This window comes from Schistocerca americana, chromosome 6 (genome assembly GCF_021461395.2).
Source record: "Schistocerca americana isolate TAMUIC-IGC-003095 chromosome 6, iqSchAmer2.1, whole genome shotgun sequence".
NCBI lineage: Eukaryota > Metazoa > Arthropoda > Insecta > Orthoptera > Acrididae > Schistocerca > Schistocerca americana.
The window spans coordinates 355,149,182-355,167,969 of record NC_060124.1 but is presented as its reverse complement, the minus strand read 5'-3'; the positions used below and the strand labels follow the sequence as shown (position 1 = coordinate 355,167,969).

Below are 18,788 nucleotides of genomic sequence, written 5' to 3'. Positions count from 1 at the left end.
GCTGGCAGGTTTCAGAGATTTACAATTGCCTACTGTCCTATTGGTTACTGCTATATTTGTATTGAAGTAATAATGTGACTGAAAGCTACATTTTCACAGGCCAGCTACCATAGCTACAATCAATCAGAGAACTATTTTGGTCATGCTTTCCATTTGTTCATCATTTCATATCATTCTGTTACCTCAGGTTTCAGTTGCCACAGTCAGTTGCGGATTATTCTTGTGACCGTTAATGTAACAGTTGTAATTAATTTTCATTGTTTCAAAATATGCAGAAAAGTGATAAACTATTACCACCCTGCTAAGCATACTCAATACTGCTTATTAACAGGCAGGGTGTGAATGTATCCAAAATCGAAATACCCAGCTTTCCTGTCGCAGCCATATTCTGTGTGCAGATGAACATGACCTGACATCACCCCCTCCCATGCTTGACTTTGTCACATTGTTGTTTTAAGGAGATATCGTTGTAGACATCCTGGTCTAAAAAGAATGTGTATCAGAATTTTGAATGCAAAACAGTTGGACCCTTCTGGAGGACAACCACTGTGCTTCACAGCTTTTGGCAAAAAATTATAACTGCAAAGTAGGAATCACTACAAAAGTCAACTCTTGTCTTTCCATACAACATCCATCCCACATGCAATTAACTTCGGGCATAGCCCAAGAGAGTTTTATAGGACCATCACTTTTCTCAGTATATATAAATGACTTAGCACTTAGATAATGTCTGAAGTTCCATGAGGCTTTTTGTTGATTATGCTACTGTATACAGAGAAGTTGCAATGCTCGAAAACTGTAGCAAAATGCAGGAAGATCTGCAGAGGACAGACACTAGGTGCAGGGATTGGAAATTGACCCTCAATATAAACAAATATAATGTATATCTAAAAACAAAGATGATGAGACTTACCAAACAAAAGTGCTGGCAGGTCGATAGACATACAAACAAACACAAACATACACACAAAATTCAAGCTTTTGCAACAAACGGTTGCTTCATCAGGAAAGAGGGAAGGAGAGGGAAAGACGAAAGGATGTGGGTTTTAAGGGAGAGGGTAAGGAGTCATTCCAATCCCGGGAGTGGAAAGACTTACCTTAGGGGGAAAAAAGGACAGGTATACACTCGCACACACACACATATCCATCCGCACATACACAGACACAAGCAGATGGACAAAAGGAAAAAAGGACAGGTATACACTCGCGCACACACATATCCATCCGCACATACACAGACACAAGCAGATGTCTGCTTGTGTCTGTGTATGTGCGGATGGATATGTGTGTGTGTGTGAGTGTATACCTGTCCTTTTTTCCCCCTAAGGTAAGTCTTTCCGCTCCCGGGATTGGAATGACTCCTTACCCTCTCCCTTAAAACCCACATCCTTTCGTCTTTCCCTCTCCTTCCCTCTTTCCTGATGAAGCAACCGTTTGTTGCGAAAGCTTGAATTTTGTGTGTATGTTTGTGTTTGTTTGTGTGTCTATCGACCTGCCAGCACTTTTGTTTGGTAAGTCTCATCATCTTTGTTTTTAGATATATTTTTCCCACGTGGAATGTTTCCCTCTATTATATACAAATATAATGTATTGTACATAAATAGCCAGAAAATTCCGTTATCCTATGAGTTCATAATTACAGAACAAACACTGGAAGCAGTGACATCCATAAAACACATGGGAATATGCAGTGAATTATAATTGAATAACAATATCCAACTAATCATAGGTAAGGCAGATACAGATTCTGATTCACTGGAAAGACTTGTCAGGAAATGTATTCCCTCCACTAAGAAAGTAGCTTACAAAACCCTCATTCGATCAATACTTGAATGGTGCTCATCAATCTGGGACCCATATCAGGTAGGATTACTAGAGAAAATAGAGAAGATTCAAAGAAGAACAGCATGTTTCATTATAGGTTCATGTAGTAAAAAAAAAAAAAAAAAAAAAAAGTGTCAGAGATATGCTCTGCAATTGCAGTGGTAGATGGTTCAAGAGAAACATTCTGCATCATGATGTGGCATACTATAAAATTTCTGAGGGTGTATATTCTCAAAATTGTCGACCAATATACTGCTTCCTCCTATGTATATCTCATGAAAAGACTGTGACGGTGAAATTAAAGAGATTTGAGCTCACACAGAGGCTTTCCAGCATTGTTCTTTCTGCAAACCATTCATGACTAGAGCAGGATATGGGGGAAGTGACAGTGGTACACAAAGTACCATCCGCCGTACACTGTAAGATGGCTTGTGTATTATAGGTGTAGACGTAAATATACGAGGGTTGCCCAGAAAGTAATGCATTGCATTTTTTTCTTCAACAATTATTTATTGAACATAATGAAAATTACACACATGACAGAATGGTGTTTTATCTACATGCCATATTTTTCCATGTAATCTCCATATTGTTCCATGGTCTTCCCCCAGTGCGAAACAAGGGCATGTATGTCCTGTCGATGCCAGTCCTTGTTCTGGTGGTACTTCACTGTGCGTGTCACTTCCTCATCACCCTCAAATTGTCTTCTACAAATGGCATCCTCACAAATGACAATATCAGCGTACTGCAACATGTCAGGTGTGACAGCCATGGGTGGTCTCCCCGGCCACTGCAAATCAGGAGCTCCACCGAACCTCCTCCTGATGATCTCACCCTCCGAGCCCTGTGATTAACTGTACTTCTTTCCACAGCAGACACTCCATAGACTTTGCACAAGTGTTTGTGAATATTCCCCACAGTGTTTTTCTCTGCAGTGAAAAGTTCAATGGTGGCACATTTTCTTGTAACGTACATCACCTACAAATGCAATTTTGAAACTGTCCTTCAGGTACACTATCTGTCAGAAATGACTGAAACTTGGCATGCTCAGTCGGGAGACTTCAAATAGTACATATATAATGTTTTGCATTCAGGGCATTGTTTTCTGGGCAACCCTCGTAGATGTAGATCTAGACTGCAAATAATGGTGCAGTATAAGAGAGAATAGAGAAGACATACTGCTGCTGAGAGTGGACTGTTGGCTGAAAGCTTAAATGTATAGCAATCTTTTTGTTGTGCCTGACTGTGAGTCGACATCTCTTGTATACAGTGAATGGCAATCTATCTTTTTCATAATATTATCATTATGGACTTTCAATTATCATCTGTTACACTTGTGTAATTAACTTTTTTTGTTACCTACTTTAGAAATAAATAAATCTTCTGTAACAATAAATTAAAATTTTCCATTATTCCACAAAGCTAAACAATAATAGTTCTTGATAGAAATTAATATAAGCATGAGTTCCTGATTGAGTTTGATAAAAATCCAAGCACAACTACTTTGTTATTCATGCATATTAAAACTACACTACTGGCCATTAAAATTGCTACACCATGAAGATGATGTGCTACAGACACGAAATTTAACTGACAGGAAGAAGTTGCTGTGTTGTGCAAATGATTAGCTTTTCAGAGCATTCACACAAGGTTGGCGCTGGTGGCGACACCTACAATGTGGTAGCAATGAAGTGGGGTTTTCCCATATGACAATTTCACAAGTGAATATCAGGAATCCGATAAAACATCAAATCTCTAACATTGCTGTGGCCGGAAAAAGATCCTGTAAGGATGGGACAAACAATGACTGAAGAGAATTGTTCAACATGACAGAAGTGCAACCATTATGTAAATTGCTGCAGATTTCAATGCTGGGCCATCAACAAGTGTCAGCGTGCAAACCATTCCACGAAACATCATCGATATGGGCTTTCGTAACGGAAGACCCACTCGTGTACCCTTGACGACTGCATGACACAAAGCTTTACACCTCGCCTGCACCCGTCAACACTGACATTGGACTGTTTGTGACTGGAAACATATTGCCTGGTTAGACAAGTCGTGTTCCAAGTTGTATCGAGCCTATGGATGTGTACAGGTATGGAGAAGACCTCATGAATCCATGGACCCTGCATGTCAGCAGGGGACTGTTAAAGCTGATGGAGGCTCTATAATGGTGTGAGAGATGTACAGTTGGAGTGATATGAGACCCCTGATACGTCTAGATATGACTCTGACAGGTAACACGTAAGTTAAGTATCCTGTCTGATCACCTGCATCCATTCATGTCCATTGTGCATTCCGACGGACTTGGACAATTCCAGCAGGACAATGCAACACCCCACACATCCAGAATTGCTACAGAGTGGCTCCAGACATGAACATTATAGAGCATATCTGGATGCTATTCAGAAGAGATCTCCACCCTCTTACAGATTTATGAACAGCCTTGAAAGATTCATGGTGTCATTTCCCCCCAGCACTACTCCAGACATTAGTAAAATCCATGCCACATTGTGTTGCAGCACTCTGTGTGCTTGTGGGGGCCCTACACAATATTAGACAGGTGTATCAATTTCTGTGGCTCTTCAGTTTAGAACCATTTTGATATACCATTACAGACCACCAAAAATTTTGTCTATCCTAAATATTCAGTGTTGCAACATTAGTGATTATTACATGGTAGAGAGGGTGTTATTGGAACGTCCAAGCAACCTTTCACATGGGCCTCAATATTAACCAAATTTGCTCCCTTAAAATAATGACGACTGTCAAACAATGGCATAGGGCAAGGCTGATCATCTAGTGGCAGACCATGCCATTGAGCCCAATGTCATCTGAGGTATCCTCCCCCCTCCCTTTTTCTTACCTTGTCATTGGCACCAGCTTCTCTGCATTACTTAGGTAGGAGCCAACACTCTTAACACATTCAACAATTCTTCTCCTGGCCTCAATACTTGCTAGTCCCAACTCTAAATCCACTGCAAAACTAGTTGTCCACCTCTCTCTCTCTCTCTCTCTCTCTCTCTCTCTCCCCCCCCCCCCCCTCCCTCCCAATCCTGTCAGCATCTCACTCCTCAATGCTCCATCCTGGCCTTCTCAACTTAGTTCAGTTTATAAGTGTATACAGTGCCTGATTACTAAAAAAAGAGGTTCCAGTAGTGTGACATTCTGGAGGGATGTTTTTGAAATTTTGGCTTCTTAAAAAGTTATATTAACACTTTTCTGTGCATTTTGAAAGTGCGAATACAATGTTTGAACTGATAAAAAATAAAGCTCCACTGTACCACATTTCAAAATCTGTTTCCCCCCCCCCCCCCCTACATCTGAGGTACTGGTACGGCGTACCAGTGTGTACTGTCACAAATCAAGCATTGGTTCTATAAATCTGTGAAGTATCCTCCACAAAGTTCTCTCCTACGTCTTCCACTTCTTCAGTTTTTATTGTGCACCCCCAAATGCACAGTTCTTTTTTATGTGGTCATTTACTGATCAGTACTTCCACAATACAGCTGTTGATTATCTGTTCTGATAGTGTGTTTGTGAATTACATAACCAATTAAGGAATATTCTAGAGCCAAACACCAAACAAATTCAAGTGCCATATTAATTACATGTGCTAAGTTATAATTAATTTGCCATATTTTGTCAGTGTTAACTTTCTACACTCTTTATCATGAAGAATTTGTGTTACTTTATAGGCATGCTTCCCTAGATACTAGCAAGTGCACTTGTATTTATGGTACCCATTCAATAATGCCAATGCCGTAAATTGATAAAATGTCACACTTTATGTAACAAATTTAAAAAAAAATAGTAAATAGTTATCTCATGACTGCAAAGACCTTTAGCACTCCACCGTACTAACAGTACATTTTGATCTGCATGTGTGTGTCAGTCATGTAGGTGCTACTGTGGTTAATTGTGACAAACATACATGGTACTGAAGAATTAGTTGTTGGCACCTGCATGTGCTGTCCATTCAATTCCCCATAAAATTCTGTGTATCTAAGTGTGACTTTTCTCTTAGCTGTAGTGCTTTGCGTGTTGAAGAAGAAAGAGACAGCATACAGTTTGTGGGATAACACTGTGTACACTTTCACTCATTGTTAGTAATATAGCTTTCCGTGCCTTAAAATCTACTGCACTACCACCTTTATTTGGTGGTCTTATTGATTGATTAGTGTGTAATTGATTAGTTATTGCCTGTATAATAAGTGTTATTTTGATGATCTGTTTATTGAGTTGTTGTTATTGTTGCACAACAGACTATAGCTGTACTTATGATATTTTAAACTGTTCTTCACAGCTGTCTCTTGTTGCATCCTTTTGTGTGTTACACTTCACTTTTATAAAATCAGTTGTAATATTAATTCAGTTTTTATTGTACCGCAGGTCATGTTCAGATACAGGCCTGATTTTTTTGTCCACTACCTACTTAACACAATACTACCACAAAATATAACACTAAATCAGATGTCATTTGCTTATGTTATAGGGTGAAAAAACTTATTACTCATTTGCATCTGTTTCCCGTGTTGCTCCTGTTGGTAAATGATGAGCAAGAAAAAAGTATTTTTATCAGTATCTCTATTTCAGTTATGTTATTACACCTTCAGCACCCATGCATAAATATTGCCCCACAACACAGTATGTCTATGGTGTAAAACTTTTAATCTGCCTAGGCAGGAATTTGCAACATGTTATATCAAATATTGCTTCTTCCACTTGGACCTCTATTCTCAAACAAGCGGTCATATCTTTTGGTACACAACTTTCTTATATTTACTTCAAGTCTTTCTCATTTTACTGGCAGTAGCAGACACTTAGCTTTGAAGATTTGTATCAGGATGAAATTCTTTTCAGTTACTTGGATTTTGCTGTTATTGCATTTTGTTTACTTTGTGGATTAGGGAATAAAGTAAGTGAAGATGAAGTTGCAACAGAAGATGTAAACACAGACATTATAAAAGATTCCAGGACACATCAGTCAAAAGTTTCCCTTTGGCAGTCAGTTTGGAAGCGTGATGTTTTCCCACGACTAGTGCCAGCATTTGGGTTACTTGGTAAGGGTGAGAATTTCTACATCATGTAACATGCTTTGCAGAATTGCTTGTTCGCTTTTACAGCTCCCAGCTGTATACGCATCCTCTGCTGCTTGTTGGGTGAAGGGTATTTGTACAAATGCATTCTCATGTGTATTCATTGTAGGTGCTTGTAAAGTGTGGAAGACTTTTAGTACATGGCTGCATACATTTCAAACATGTTAGATTGATTTAAAAGAGAGTCTCTCCTCTTTTAACTCTTATAGAAACTTGAGTGGAGGGATTTTTATATACATTTATATACATTTTGTAGAGAATCGATAGGCAGTTTAGTTGTCTCATAAAATACAACCACATTATGTAACCAATATGGTCACTTATATTCATGAGTAATTTCTTCTCCAAATTTACTTTGCAGATGTATCTCTTTTTTGAAATGATGTGTTTCCATAATACTTTCTGCAGTAGTATTGTTACTTTGAGCAGTAATTGAAAAGCCTCAAAATATTTTGAAAGTGATTGGTAGTGGTGAATATTTGTCAGCCTTCAGAGATTATATTTTTTTCATAGTAATTCGTATTATGCTTTCATAATGCAGTTGTATGATGATTCAGATTTTTTAGCAAATTTTGTGTTTCCAAAGAGTTTCAGAATTTTATACCAGTGTGAAATAAACTGAATAATTTAAGGTAGCTAATGTTTATTCTGTATGTCAAAAATCATACAAAGATATTATTTAGTTTACAAACAAACATACATGTATATTCAGTTGTTTACCCAACTAGCTTATTTTGTGTACTTTTATTCCCTATTGCCTAACAGAAGTATGCCGTGCTGTAGTGCAGTTATGAATATTAGTTGAAGTATGTACCCTACAGAGAGCTCTACACTGTTTTCCACTACACTTTTATGTAATGGTGGCTGTGACTGATAGTATACACCAGCTTTGGATGAACTTTGATATACACAACCACAGTAATAACACAAATTTTATGCCCTTTCTGTTTGCCAAAAAGGAAACATTTATTTTGGTATAGACAGGCTATCTACATGTATCAAGCAAAAAATTGGGAATCTTTGCAAATTCAGATGAGAATTTAATCAATGTCTTGTTCAAAACATACTTTATAAATTTCAAAGACTGGAGAAAGAAATTGTAACCACTCATCATATTAGTCAGGCATCAAACAACTGACACAAGAGTCCCATAAACAAGACTGAAAAACGATTAACCTCTCATGGCTGACTGAATGTTGCTGAGCTTTTGAATAGTGTCCTCGTGAGTTAAATACTATAAAACACATGCACACATACAGATGTTGTCACTGTAAACAATGCAATGTTCTTTATAGTATTTTGTTCATAGTTCCCCATCATTCAGAGGTTACTAGTCTCAATTTTGGAAGGGCTAATTCCATGGAAGTGCAAAGGTAGCAATATCTGTTCTCACAGTATACTCCAGAAGTTGCTTTGGTCACTAGATGACAGGGAATAAAGCTCTTATGAGAACAAGAAAAAATCATCTAGACCAGACAGTGCAAAATTGCATAATTTACCTAAAATTTACCTGAAAGCCTCAGAAATGTTCACAGTCTTATTTAATGTCTCAACTATATGAGGAGTAGTTACTTTTTCTCCTTTCATTGTTCGTATTGTACACAGGGCTCCTCATGAATTACCTTACTAAGTTAACTCCTAGATTGCAAGTTCACTTTAGTAGTGCTATTGCAATAATTTTCATTGCAGACAGGCATGCCATTATTATGAGCATAAATAACTGTTATTGTTTGACACTTATCAGCATAGTCATAAATGCAAAGCATGTGCTAACCCACGAAAAACTGAGCAGTGTAACTGCAAAATCAGCAACTTTTCCAAGGTAATGGCCTTGCTGCTAATGATGTAAGATGTTCAGTTATAACCTTTTTAAACACAGACCAAAGAAGATTCTCATTAATGATAGTTAATTGTTATTAAAGCCTTCAGAAGTGTTGTGTAATAATTTTTTATGTTAGTTTGTCCTTCGTTCAAATTATGGATTTGGTAATGTACTTGACCATAGCAGAAACCTTATTACATGATTAGTGCATTTTTAAAAAGACTAATAAGTAAAGTGTCATGTGGTGCTGATGGACCATAATGAAATCTACAACTGTCTTTGTATTCAAATCTTAAAAGAAAAATTCATTTGAGAAAGATATGAAATTACACAGAGAGAGAGAGAGAATGGCTGGGCCATACTTAATAAGAGGAGAGTGCCACTCCTTTCTAACCTCCTCCAACCCCCTTCTCTTTCCTCCCTGAGGAAGTAACTAATAATTCCTAAAAGCAGGATTAGTGTTTTCACTTTTAACTGTGTCTATTGGCAGTACTAGAATTTTGCCCTCTTTATATTGAATGAAAAAGATAGACTTCTACTTACCGTAAAGATGACAAATCTTTCTTCAGAAAAGAAAACACACACATTCATTCACACAAGCAAGCATATCTCTTGCACATATGACTGCCATTCCAGCAGTTAAGCAAGCACACATTTTTGTTAAAAGTTGTTATTTTTAATGCGTATGAGATGGTTCCTACCTAGCTCACAACATTGTATTTTTATCAAGTGATGGCAGAACCAACAGCACAGTGTTACCAACAGCATTGCTTTCTTTTGATACCAGGAGGTCCTTCATTTGGTAAAATAAAGGTAAGAGGCAGATGAGACTCTGTGTGTGTGTGTGTGTGTGTGTGTGTGTGTGTGTGTGTGTGTGTGTGTGTGTGAGACTCAACATGTTCGCTATATGGAAAGTAGCAATTTTGTCATTATTTCATCCTGGGTTTTACATTGTTTGAAGAATAAATTAGGAAAGTCACTCAAAAGCATGGGTCTGGGGAGCTAGAGTAGAGCAGGATGTGAGGGAAATAACAGCAAAAGTGTAGAATGAGACAAGATTTAATAGCATGAGGAACCAGATACGATGAAGATGGCCCCTTTAAGAAATATGGAGCGAGGGGGATCCTGTAACACGTATTTACAGCTTGCACTCTACAATCATTGCTACCTCACATGAAACATATGGTAAAAGCTATTAGGATCAACTTTACAAAGGTTACTGAAAGAATAAAATATGGAAGCTGCTGAAGAGCATTGGGGTTGAACGAGGCATTGGGGAAACAGTAAAATTCATAAAGACAAAAAACAGTGAAACCAAGATGGGTAATTGCTACCTGCAGGATCAATTATCTTGTACAAGTATGTGAAATCTTGACCAGACTATTGGAAATTTTTCATTTTATAGCAAGTTATTGATTAGCCAATAAAGTGAACCACTTGATCCACATATATATTGAACCAAAGAAATTCATCAGAAACAAGACCGCTACAGTATAGTTAATAGTAGTATGTAAGACCTGACATCATTTGGTGATGGAGATACAGTGATCTGTACTATTTGTTAGATTCCTTTTTATAGTCTTGATCACAATAAAACATAAAGTTACAATTTTCTGATAACTGGTTTCCGTTGATTGCCAACCATCTTCAGATTAAGTTTGCTAAAGACTCAGTTCTGTATACAGTCTTGGCCACAACACTATTATTACTAAGTATAACTCAGAACATGCTTGCCAACGAAGCTGTACTTAAGTACAGTATTCACCGTATTGTTCTTGCTAAGTGTAACACATCAATAATAATTATAATAATGACGTGTTACATTTATTAATAATTATTGTTGTTATTATTATTAGTGCTAATAATAATAATAATAATAATAATAATAATAATAATAATAAAAAGACGGAAGGATTCATGATTGCAATACAGGATCAAACAATAAACACCAGATATTACAGTAAGCATATTATTAAAGATCCTAATACCACAACAGATAAATGCAGACTATGCAAACAGCAAATAGAAACAGTAGATCACATCACAAGCGGGTGTACAATACTAGCAAATACAGAATACCCCAGAAGACATGACAATGTAGCAAAAATAATACATCAACAGCTTGCCTTACAACATAAACTTATAAAACGACACGTTCCCACGTACAAGTATGCACCACAAAATGTACTGGAGAATGATGAATACAAATTATACTGGAACAGAACCATTATAACGGATAAAACAACACCACATAACAAACCTGACATCATACTCACTAATAAAAAGAAGAAATTAACACAACTAATCGAAATATCCATACCCAATACAACAAATATACAAAAGAAAACAGGAGAAAAAATTGAAAAATACATCCAACTGGCTGAGGAAGTCAAGGACATGTGGCATCAGGATAAAGTTGACATTATACCAATTATACTATCAACTACAGGAGTCATACCACACAATATCCACCAGTACATCAATGCAATAGAGCTACATCCAAACTTATATATACAACTACAGAAATCCATAATTATTGATACATGTTCAATTACCCGAAAGTTCCTAGATGCAATATGACATATACTGTACAGTTAAAATGAAGTCACGCTTGATCAAGGTCCGCGTCACTTTCCATTTTTGACCAGACATAACGTCTGAGAAAATAATAATAATAATAATAATTATTATTATTATTATTATTATTATTATTACTAGTAGTAGTAGTAGTAGTAGTAGTATTAATGTTATTATTGCTTTGTTACACTTAATAATGATCATATGGCCAACATTGTATTTAAGTACAGGTTCCTTAGCAAGCATGTTCTTACTAGTGATGGTGTTGTGACTAATACTGTACATAGACACTGGGTCTTTAGTGAGTTTAATCTAAAAATGAATGTCAATCAATGAAAATCAGTTATCAGCACATTGTAATTTTACATTTCATTGTGATCACTTCCATTAAAATGTTTTAACAAATAATAGTATGCCCAGAAAGCTGAAAAGTGTCTTGCAAACTTAAAACTTGTGTTAGAAATTAACATACAGTATCAATGCACAGTACACACAGTATAACAACCATCTATTCTCCATAAGAGGACAATTTTACATACTGTTAAGGGAATGAACACACTCTGGAATGACAATTCTTTGTGTTGCTCACACAGACAGTTTGAAGGTTCCTTGATAGAAAGTATTCTCTCATTCAGTATGGCTCTCTCTATGGTATTTCATGATCATGTTCCTCTTCAGAAGCTTGAATTCTGTATTTAGCTAGTTGTTATGAACTTTTCTCATCAGCACTGATTGTAGTACACTTTGCTGCAAATTTCCCTCACAGTGTCTAGTCACAGGTTTAAACTCACTGAACAATGTACTGTTTCAACTAATGTAGCCTTATTGCCATTGCAGTCACCATTAATATTTCATTGCAATTGACACACTTTATGCCAGATAGTGCCAGGTATAGAATGAAGTCCGTTCCTGACACCACACATCTAGCTCCTTTCTGTCCTCATGTTGATTACAAATATCCACTGTACCCCATTGTATTATTATTTCTATTTAATTTTTATATCTAGCAAAGCCATTGTGAGATTTATTGTAATTCATCCTGCTAGGCAGTTGAGTGTAACCCATTTATGTTTACCTCGACTACTTAAAGCAGTATACAGCGTCTAACAAAAAAAGTGGAGCACCCAAAAGCAAAGAAAGAAGCAAAGTTGGTCCCACATTTTCTATTGAGGACAGATCTGGGGATCTTGTTGGCAATGGGAGTATCCCAAAATCACACAGACATTTCACAGAAACATGTGTCATGTGTGGACTTGCATTGTCCCATTGACAAATGGTACCATGATACTGAGGTAACACGTGAGGATGCAGGACATCCATAACACACCATTGTGCCATCAGAGTTCTCTAAATTACTACCAAGCCATGACCTGAAGTCATACCTGATTGCTCCCCGTACCATGATGCTAGGACTAGCACTGCTGCACCTCTACAAAACATTGGAATAATGGGACATCTTTCCAGGTTGCTGTCATGCTTACTGACAGTGGTCATTTGGGATAGTGCACCACTGTGATTCATCAGTGAGCAAAATGTGATGCCATCCATCAGCAGTCCATGCTGTTTCTTTGTGCCACTCCAAACACAGCTTTTCATGTTGTGTTGTTAACGGCTGCCTACACGTGGGACAGTTAGACAGAAATTCCATGTTCCAGCTACTTCTTGTCTTCAACCAGTGACGTGGGATGTTCCAGCGAGACCATTACTTGTTCTCAAAAGCCAGGTGCGCATGTGAAAGGGTAATGATGTGCTTGTTGCACAATATGATACTCCTCTCTTGTGAAGGTAAGATGTGTTCAACAATGAATATGCCTGCACTCTTGTTCCCGAACTGTCTGGCATCAGTCCACTGCCATGTATGAAAGCCCCACAAATCTGAATATTGCATGATTTGACCAGTTGAACAAATGGAGACCCCCAATGAGGCCCCATTCAAACTCTGTCAGGTGCTGATAGTACTGTCACATATGAGTATGTGGTATCTCCTTGTCCTTCACAGTGATCACTCCCTATCTGTCACTCTTTATCCCCTTATACACCCTTCCAGATCTGGTAACAACACTGAACGTGAACAATAGAACTGCATTCAGGTGGTTGTTCTACCTCTCATAGAGCATTGCAACTCTAATCATTTACGTACCTGCCAATGGTGTGTACATATATGAAGTTTGTGGGTGCTTCACATTTTTATCAGTCAGTATGTATAAAACAAACACCTGTGAAGATATGGCATGGAAACCCCTTATTGATAGATACTAGTAAAATACATAAATCAAAGCACCTTGCAGTGGAGAGAGGGGGGACACTATAGTGAACTTGAAAACTCTTGATCTCTTATTTGACTTTCTGAAAGAGTAATCTTGTGAAAGGAAACTTCAATTGAGAAAGCTACTAAATATGAGACTGGGTTACTGGCCATTGATTATATTCAGCAAGCAAAATGTTTAGTACTGCTGATAGACACATACAAAAGTAACAGTTATGGCATCATTTTAATTTTTGAAGTATTACTTCCTTCCACAGGGAGGAGAGAGTGATAGTCTGGGGAAGGCTTCCCACCCTATCAATCTCTTTTTCTCTTAAAAAATGTGATTTTGAGAATTGTATTTGTTTTGTTGACCAATGAAAATATGGCAAACAACACTGAAATACACAATTAATGTGGTACTGAATTTAAATAATATCATATTTTGAGCCAGTAAGATGCTGGATAACTTCATAAAAAAAGATTCAAACCATGCACAGTGGAACTTCGATTTTACATTCTCTGATTTTATGTTTTTTGTGGTCCTACACCATAAATTCATAGCCCCTGTGAAAAACCCATAAGATCAATGCTAAAAATTCCCTGATTTTTACATTTTTTCCTGGTAATGTTTACTTCGATTCTAAGTTCTTTCTTGACATCTGGCTTGACTTCATCCTGTTTTCTTCCTATTTACATTTCATGTGACTGAACAAGATATAAGTGGCACTAAAGACAGATGGTTCACACCATGGGTGGTTGCAGAGTTAAGGGAATATTTTAGGCTGTTGTGTAGAGAGGAGATGTGAGAGAGTAAATGCTGATGTAATCCACAGTTGGTGTTGCCAAGCAACTTGCACCATTTAGCTCCACCACACAATTATGATGAACTACTGCTAGGTTGCAGCAGTAATGGAAAAACAAGACATTCGATGCAGTGTTCCGGACTGAGCCAATATGTGATGAAGGGGCCCAGTCACCACCTTTTCTTGTGCCACTTACACCTCAGTCTCATCTTTTTCCATGTATTTCTGATGTACTGTGGTCAGCATCAATATCAATCGTCGACCTTTTAAATTCAAACACCGAGTCTTGAAGAATATGCTTGGTCGTAATTGAGGAAATGTTGTCCATTTACTGCTAGTGAACTTTATTGGTTGGTGACTTGTGGAGTCACACAGTAGCCAGTGCCGCCACCACAGCCACCACACAATACTAACACATGTAAAATGAGCTCACCTACTGGAAGTGTGGAGAAGTGACCCTTCAGTGACAGGAGTGCTGGTAAGGGGGAAAGTATTTTGTGAAGTGCTGAAAATATACTATTTGTGCAGATGATGTGCTATGACAGAAATAGAACAAGGGTTTTGCGATAGCACATTTTAAAGACTGTCATGTTCAAATCTGACATGATGCAGTTGCAACTACATACAGAGCTCATGTATATACTTTCCACCATGCACACCACACACAGTAGATTGTAAAGATTGGCAGCAGTGATAGAGGGCATGAAGCAAAACTTTAGCTCCTGAACTTTCTTTCAGATTTAAATTTTACACAATGTACATAAATTCCCTGAGATGACTTCTAATAAGCTTGTAATATCAATTGTGGAAGCAAACTCATTTTTCCACATCTGTTTCTCTCTTTAATCCTAAAATAACACTTTAATGGTGGTGACCATACAAAGTGTGGCTCATAAGAAAAGCAATAAATAATAACAGCAATGATGACAAAGTATGTTATTAAGCAGATGTCCACTAGTTTATGGTTTAACCACTTAGCTGATATGGTGTATTTGGTTCAACATGTTCATCATTTTTTTGCTTTTCTCTGGATGAGCACAAAGGATGATCTCTCAAAAACATGTGTTTTAAATGTATGATTTGTGGTCATAACATGTCGGAAAACAGCTCAATTACCTTTTCTCGACATACCACTTTCAATTTTTCTATGAGTTTTTACTTGCTGTTACACATCTGTGATTTTTTAAGAACTGATGAAATTCATTACCACAAATTATTGTATAAACATTGTATTGTACATTTAATTTCCTTCACTTAGACAGATGTAATGCAAAGTATTGGAGAGGATTGCGATTTTTAATCATATATGCCAATTACATGTGTTTTTGATCATATTTTGGTGTTTTTGGCATTTTCCTCACTTCTGCATGTTCCTCAATTTTACGTATTTTAAGTCTGGACCACACAAAAACTTAAAATAGGGGTTTCATTGTTTCAGTTTTGTTATTGTTTTGAACAGTGTACAACGTTTGTCATTCTGCTACCTGGTGACGGTACCATATAGGTCCGTGCTTGGATTACCACACTACCAAAACAGCCGTTACTGATTATATAAAGACTGGAGCATAAATTAAATTAGGACCATTATTGTCAAAAGTGTTTTCTAGGAAAATTAGAAACTATTTGCTGGTCCTGTTACATCTCATCACTACGCTGTCTGCCCCCAGAGGGGAGATACTACTAGAGGGACCTTAATGATGAGAGCAGATTTTGTCTTGGTTTTTGTGGTGGCAGTTTCTGAGAGTGGCAGTGAGCAAAAGAGCATAAATTATGAGTGAGTCTCAGATAGCAACATAGAGAACCAGCTTTGGGCATAACAGTGTGACAGTAATTGTAGCCTACAGTGACTGTACAACACTGATGTTGAGGAAACACTGAACAGTGTAAGATATTTCCCTGTCATAATTTGTTGCTGTTCTTGCTATTCCTGGGAGAGCATAATGAAAACTTGTTTGAATTTTCTGTATTACAATTTCTTCCATTCAGGAAAAAAAAATGTTTTAATTCTAGGGTTATTTTTAAGCTGTTTCAGAAATTCAGTGACATTTAACTGCATGCAGTCGGCCTCTTGCCATGATGAAAAGTGACTTTTCTTTCCTTTCGTGTTCATGCCACCAGGCACCTGAACACTATTGTCAGTGTTTGAGGCTCCTCTTGCTTACTTCTTCTCAAGATACTAGTAATATCAATAACAGGCATGTTGTAGACTTTGTAACATCACTGTTACCACACACAGACTTTTCAGCAGAACAGTACTTTGCTATCTAACCTAAATCCTGACACCTCATGCATCAAGGTATCACAAAGTGGTCTGTCACTGTTTTTGCGTTGTGTGCCTTATATATTTATTGCACCAATTGACTAAAAAAATGTAGGTTGACAGGGCATATCATGAGGCAACAAGAAATAGTTAATGTTGTGATGCATAAGTTTGGAGATCCGGGAAGACTGTAGAGGGCAGCTAAGGCTTGAACAAAGTAAGCAAGTGGACATAGCCTGCAGTAGTTATGCAGAGATGATGAAGGTACTTACATGTTATAGTCTGTTGTGGAGAACCGGATCAAACCAGCTACTGGACTGAGGTAACAACAAACAAACAAACAAATTGTTCCATCTTACTGAATTTCTTCTTCAATTCCACTGATATTTCAACAACAAGGTAAAAAGTTTGCTTTTAACAGAACATGCATATCAGTAAATTGTGTTATGTGACTGTTGTCATTCTGTGGTGGTTTAGCCAGGGTTAATTTGATCTTGTATCATAGCCGCAATGACTTTTATGTTTACTGATCATGATGCTGATGGGTCTTTCCAGTCATCTCAGTATTATCTTTTATGTAGCTCCATATCACCTTTATACTTTGTCAGTATGGTTGGCTCTGGTTTATTCTTTTCCACTCTGAGGCATCATTGGAACCTTTTAGTGGCTTTGGTTTATTCTTTTCCATTCTGAAGCATTGATTGGCTCTGGTTTATTCTCTGTCATTTTGAAGCATCCTTGGAACCACTTGACGATTTATATACTTGTATTGTCTTTATGCTGCTTTCGTAATATTCAGTTTGTTCAGTGTGTAAGCCTTGAGCTGTACTGCAAATAAGCTTATCTGCAAAACCCACTTTTCTGGGTGTTAAGAGATTTCTATGAACAGAAAGAATTCCACTGAGTTATGTGGCTGCCAAATCTCTTTATGGAGGAGTCAGGAAAGCAGACTTTGCCTGCAACATCTAATGGTATATAAAGTCATGGTGAGAAATGGTTATCTGGTTTCCAAAACCACTTGAACAATGTCCATGCCAGAATTCAGTTCATAGCTTTTCCCCCATCCCCTCCCTCCACCACTCTTCCCCCCGGGCTTCCCCTCCCCCTTCCTCCCTCCCCCCTTTCTCCCCTGCCCGTGGCATCTCTGCTCTCCCCTCTCCCTCTCCCACTCCCCTTCCTCCTCCTCCTCTCTTGGCAGGTCCCCGGACTCGCACACGCATGGTGAACATTCGCGCGCCGGAGATCATCGCCATCAGTGTCTAGTGTGTGCCGTCGTGTTTAGTGTTCAGTGTTCCCCGTCACACTCCCTCGTTCACCAGTGCCATCGTCATCTTCAGAGTTTGTGCGTCGTCTCATCAGTTAGCAGTGTGGATTCTCGACGAGTGTGAACGGCTCCGTGTTTGTCTCTATGTGTCTCCTGTTTTATTGCCCACATTCTGTAACTTATGTGTCTTCTCCTGTTTTCTCTGCTTGTATATTCTATGGCTGAAGAGCAGCGTAGTGTGCTGCTGACAGCCTGCCTGTTGTACAGGCTTTAAAATAACAATAAAGTAAAAAAAAAAAAAGAAGGAAGCAAGGCCCCAGTTCTCTCCAGACGCTGAATGACACGCCATCTGTGTCGGTAGTCGCGTCGCATCAGTGTATCTGCTACAAACAACCTCGGGTGCCGTATTAAGTTACTAGAGATATGCGGAACCATGAAAACATTTCATGTGAAGTGTTAATTCTGGAATGATTTTCATTATCTAGCTTCAGTTTGCGTATTGTCGCATTTTCACGTGCCGTCGCGGGACAGACATTCTACCAAAAATTTAGCGTGGCGTTTGATGAAATATTTTCATCAAATTATGGCGAGCATTCTTTTTCATATTTAATTCGGACATTTATAGTTGCATCAGCGCATTAGACTCTGAACTGCTCTGTTAGTTAGGTTGTAGGGATACTTGTGTTTTTTTTTTTTATCAGTGAATTTCAGAATATACTCAACTATTTTGGAAAACCGTTTTTGATTAGAAATCCCGGACAATCTCCTAACTCCTCAGAGCTATAAGCTGCAGCTATAATGGTATCTCAATTGAAGTGGGCACTAGGATCTCTAATTACTGGCTCCATGTTTTATTAAATCACTTTCTGGGTGCCAAGAAGTAAATAG

General features: G+C 37.9%; 1 protein-coding gene across 3 annotated transcripts in view; it reads left to right on the top strand.

The window, feature by feature from the left end:
- Positions 1 to 18,788, top strand: part of LOC124619699 (polyphosphoinositide phosphatase) — a 183,931-nt gene that overhangs the window by 4,635 nt on the left and 160,508 nt on the right. For 2 of the 3 annotated variants that reach the window (XM_047146254.1, XM_047146255.1), the window contains exon 3: positions 6,738 to 6,890. The exons of the other annotated variant lie outside the window; for it this stretch is intronic. In XM_047146254.1, coding sequence (XP_047002210.1) covers positions 6,738 to 6,890 — 153 coding nt within the window. The remainder of the gene's footprint in view (positions 1 to 6,737; positions 6,891 to 18,788) is intronic. 3 annotated transcript variants of the gene reach the window in all.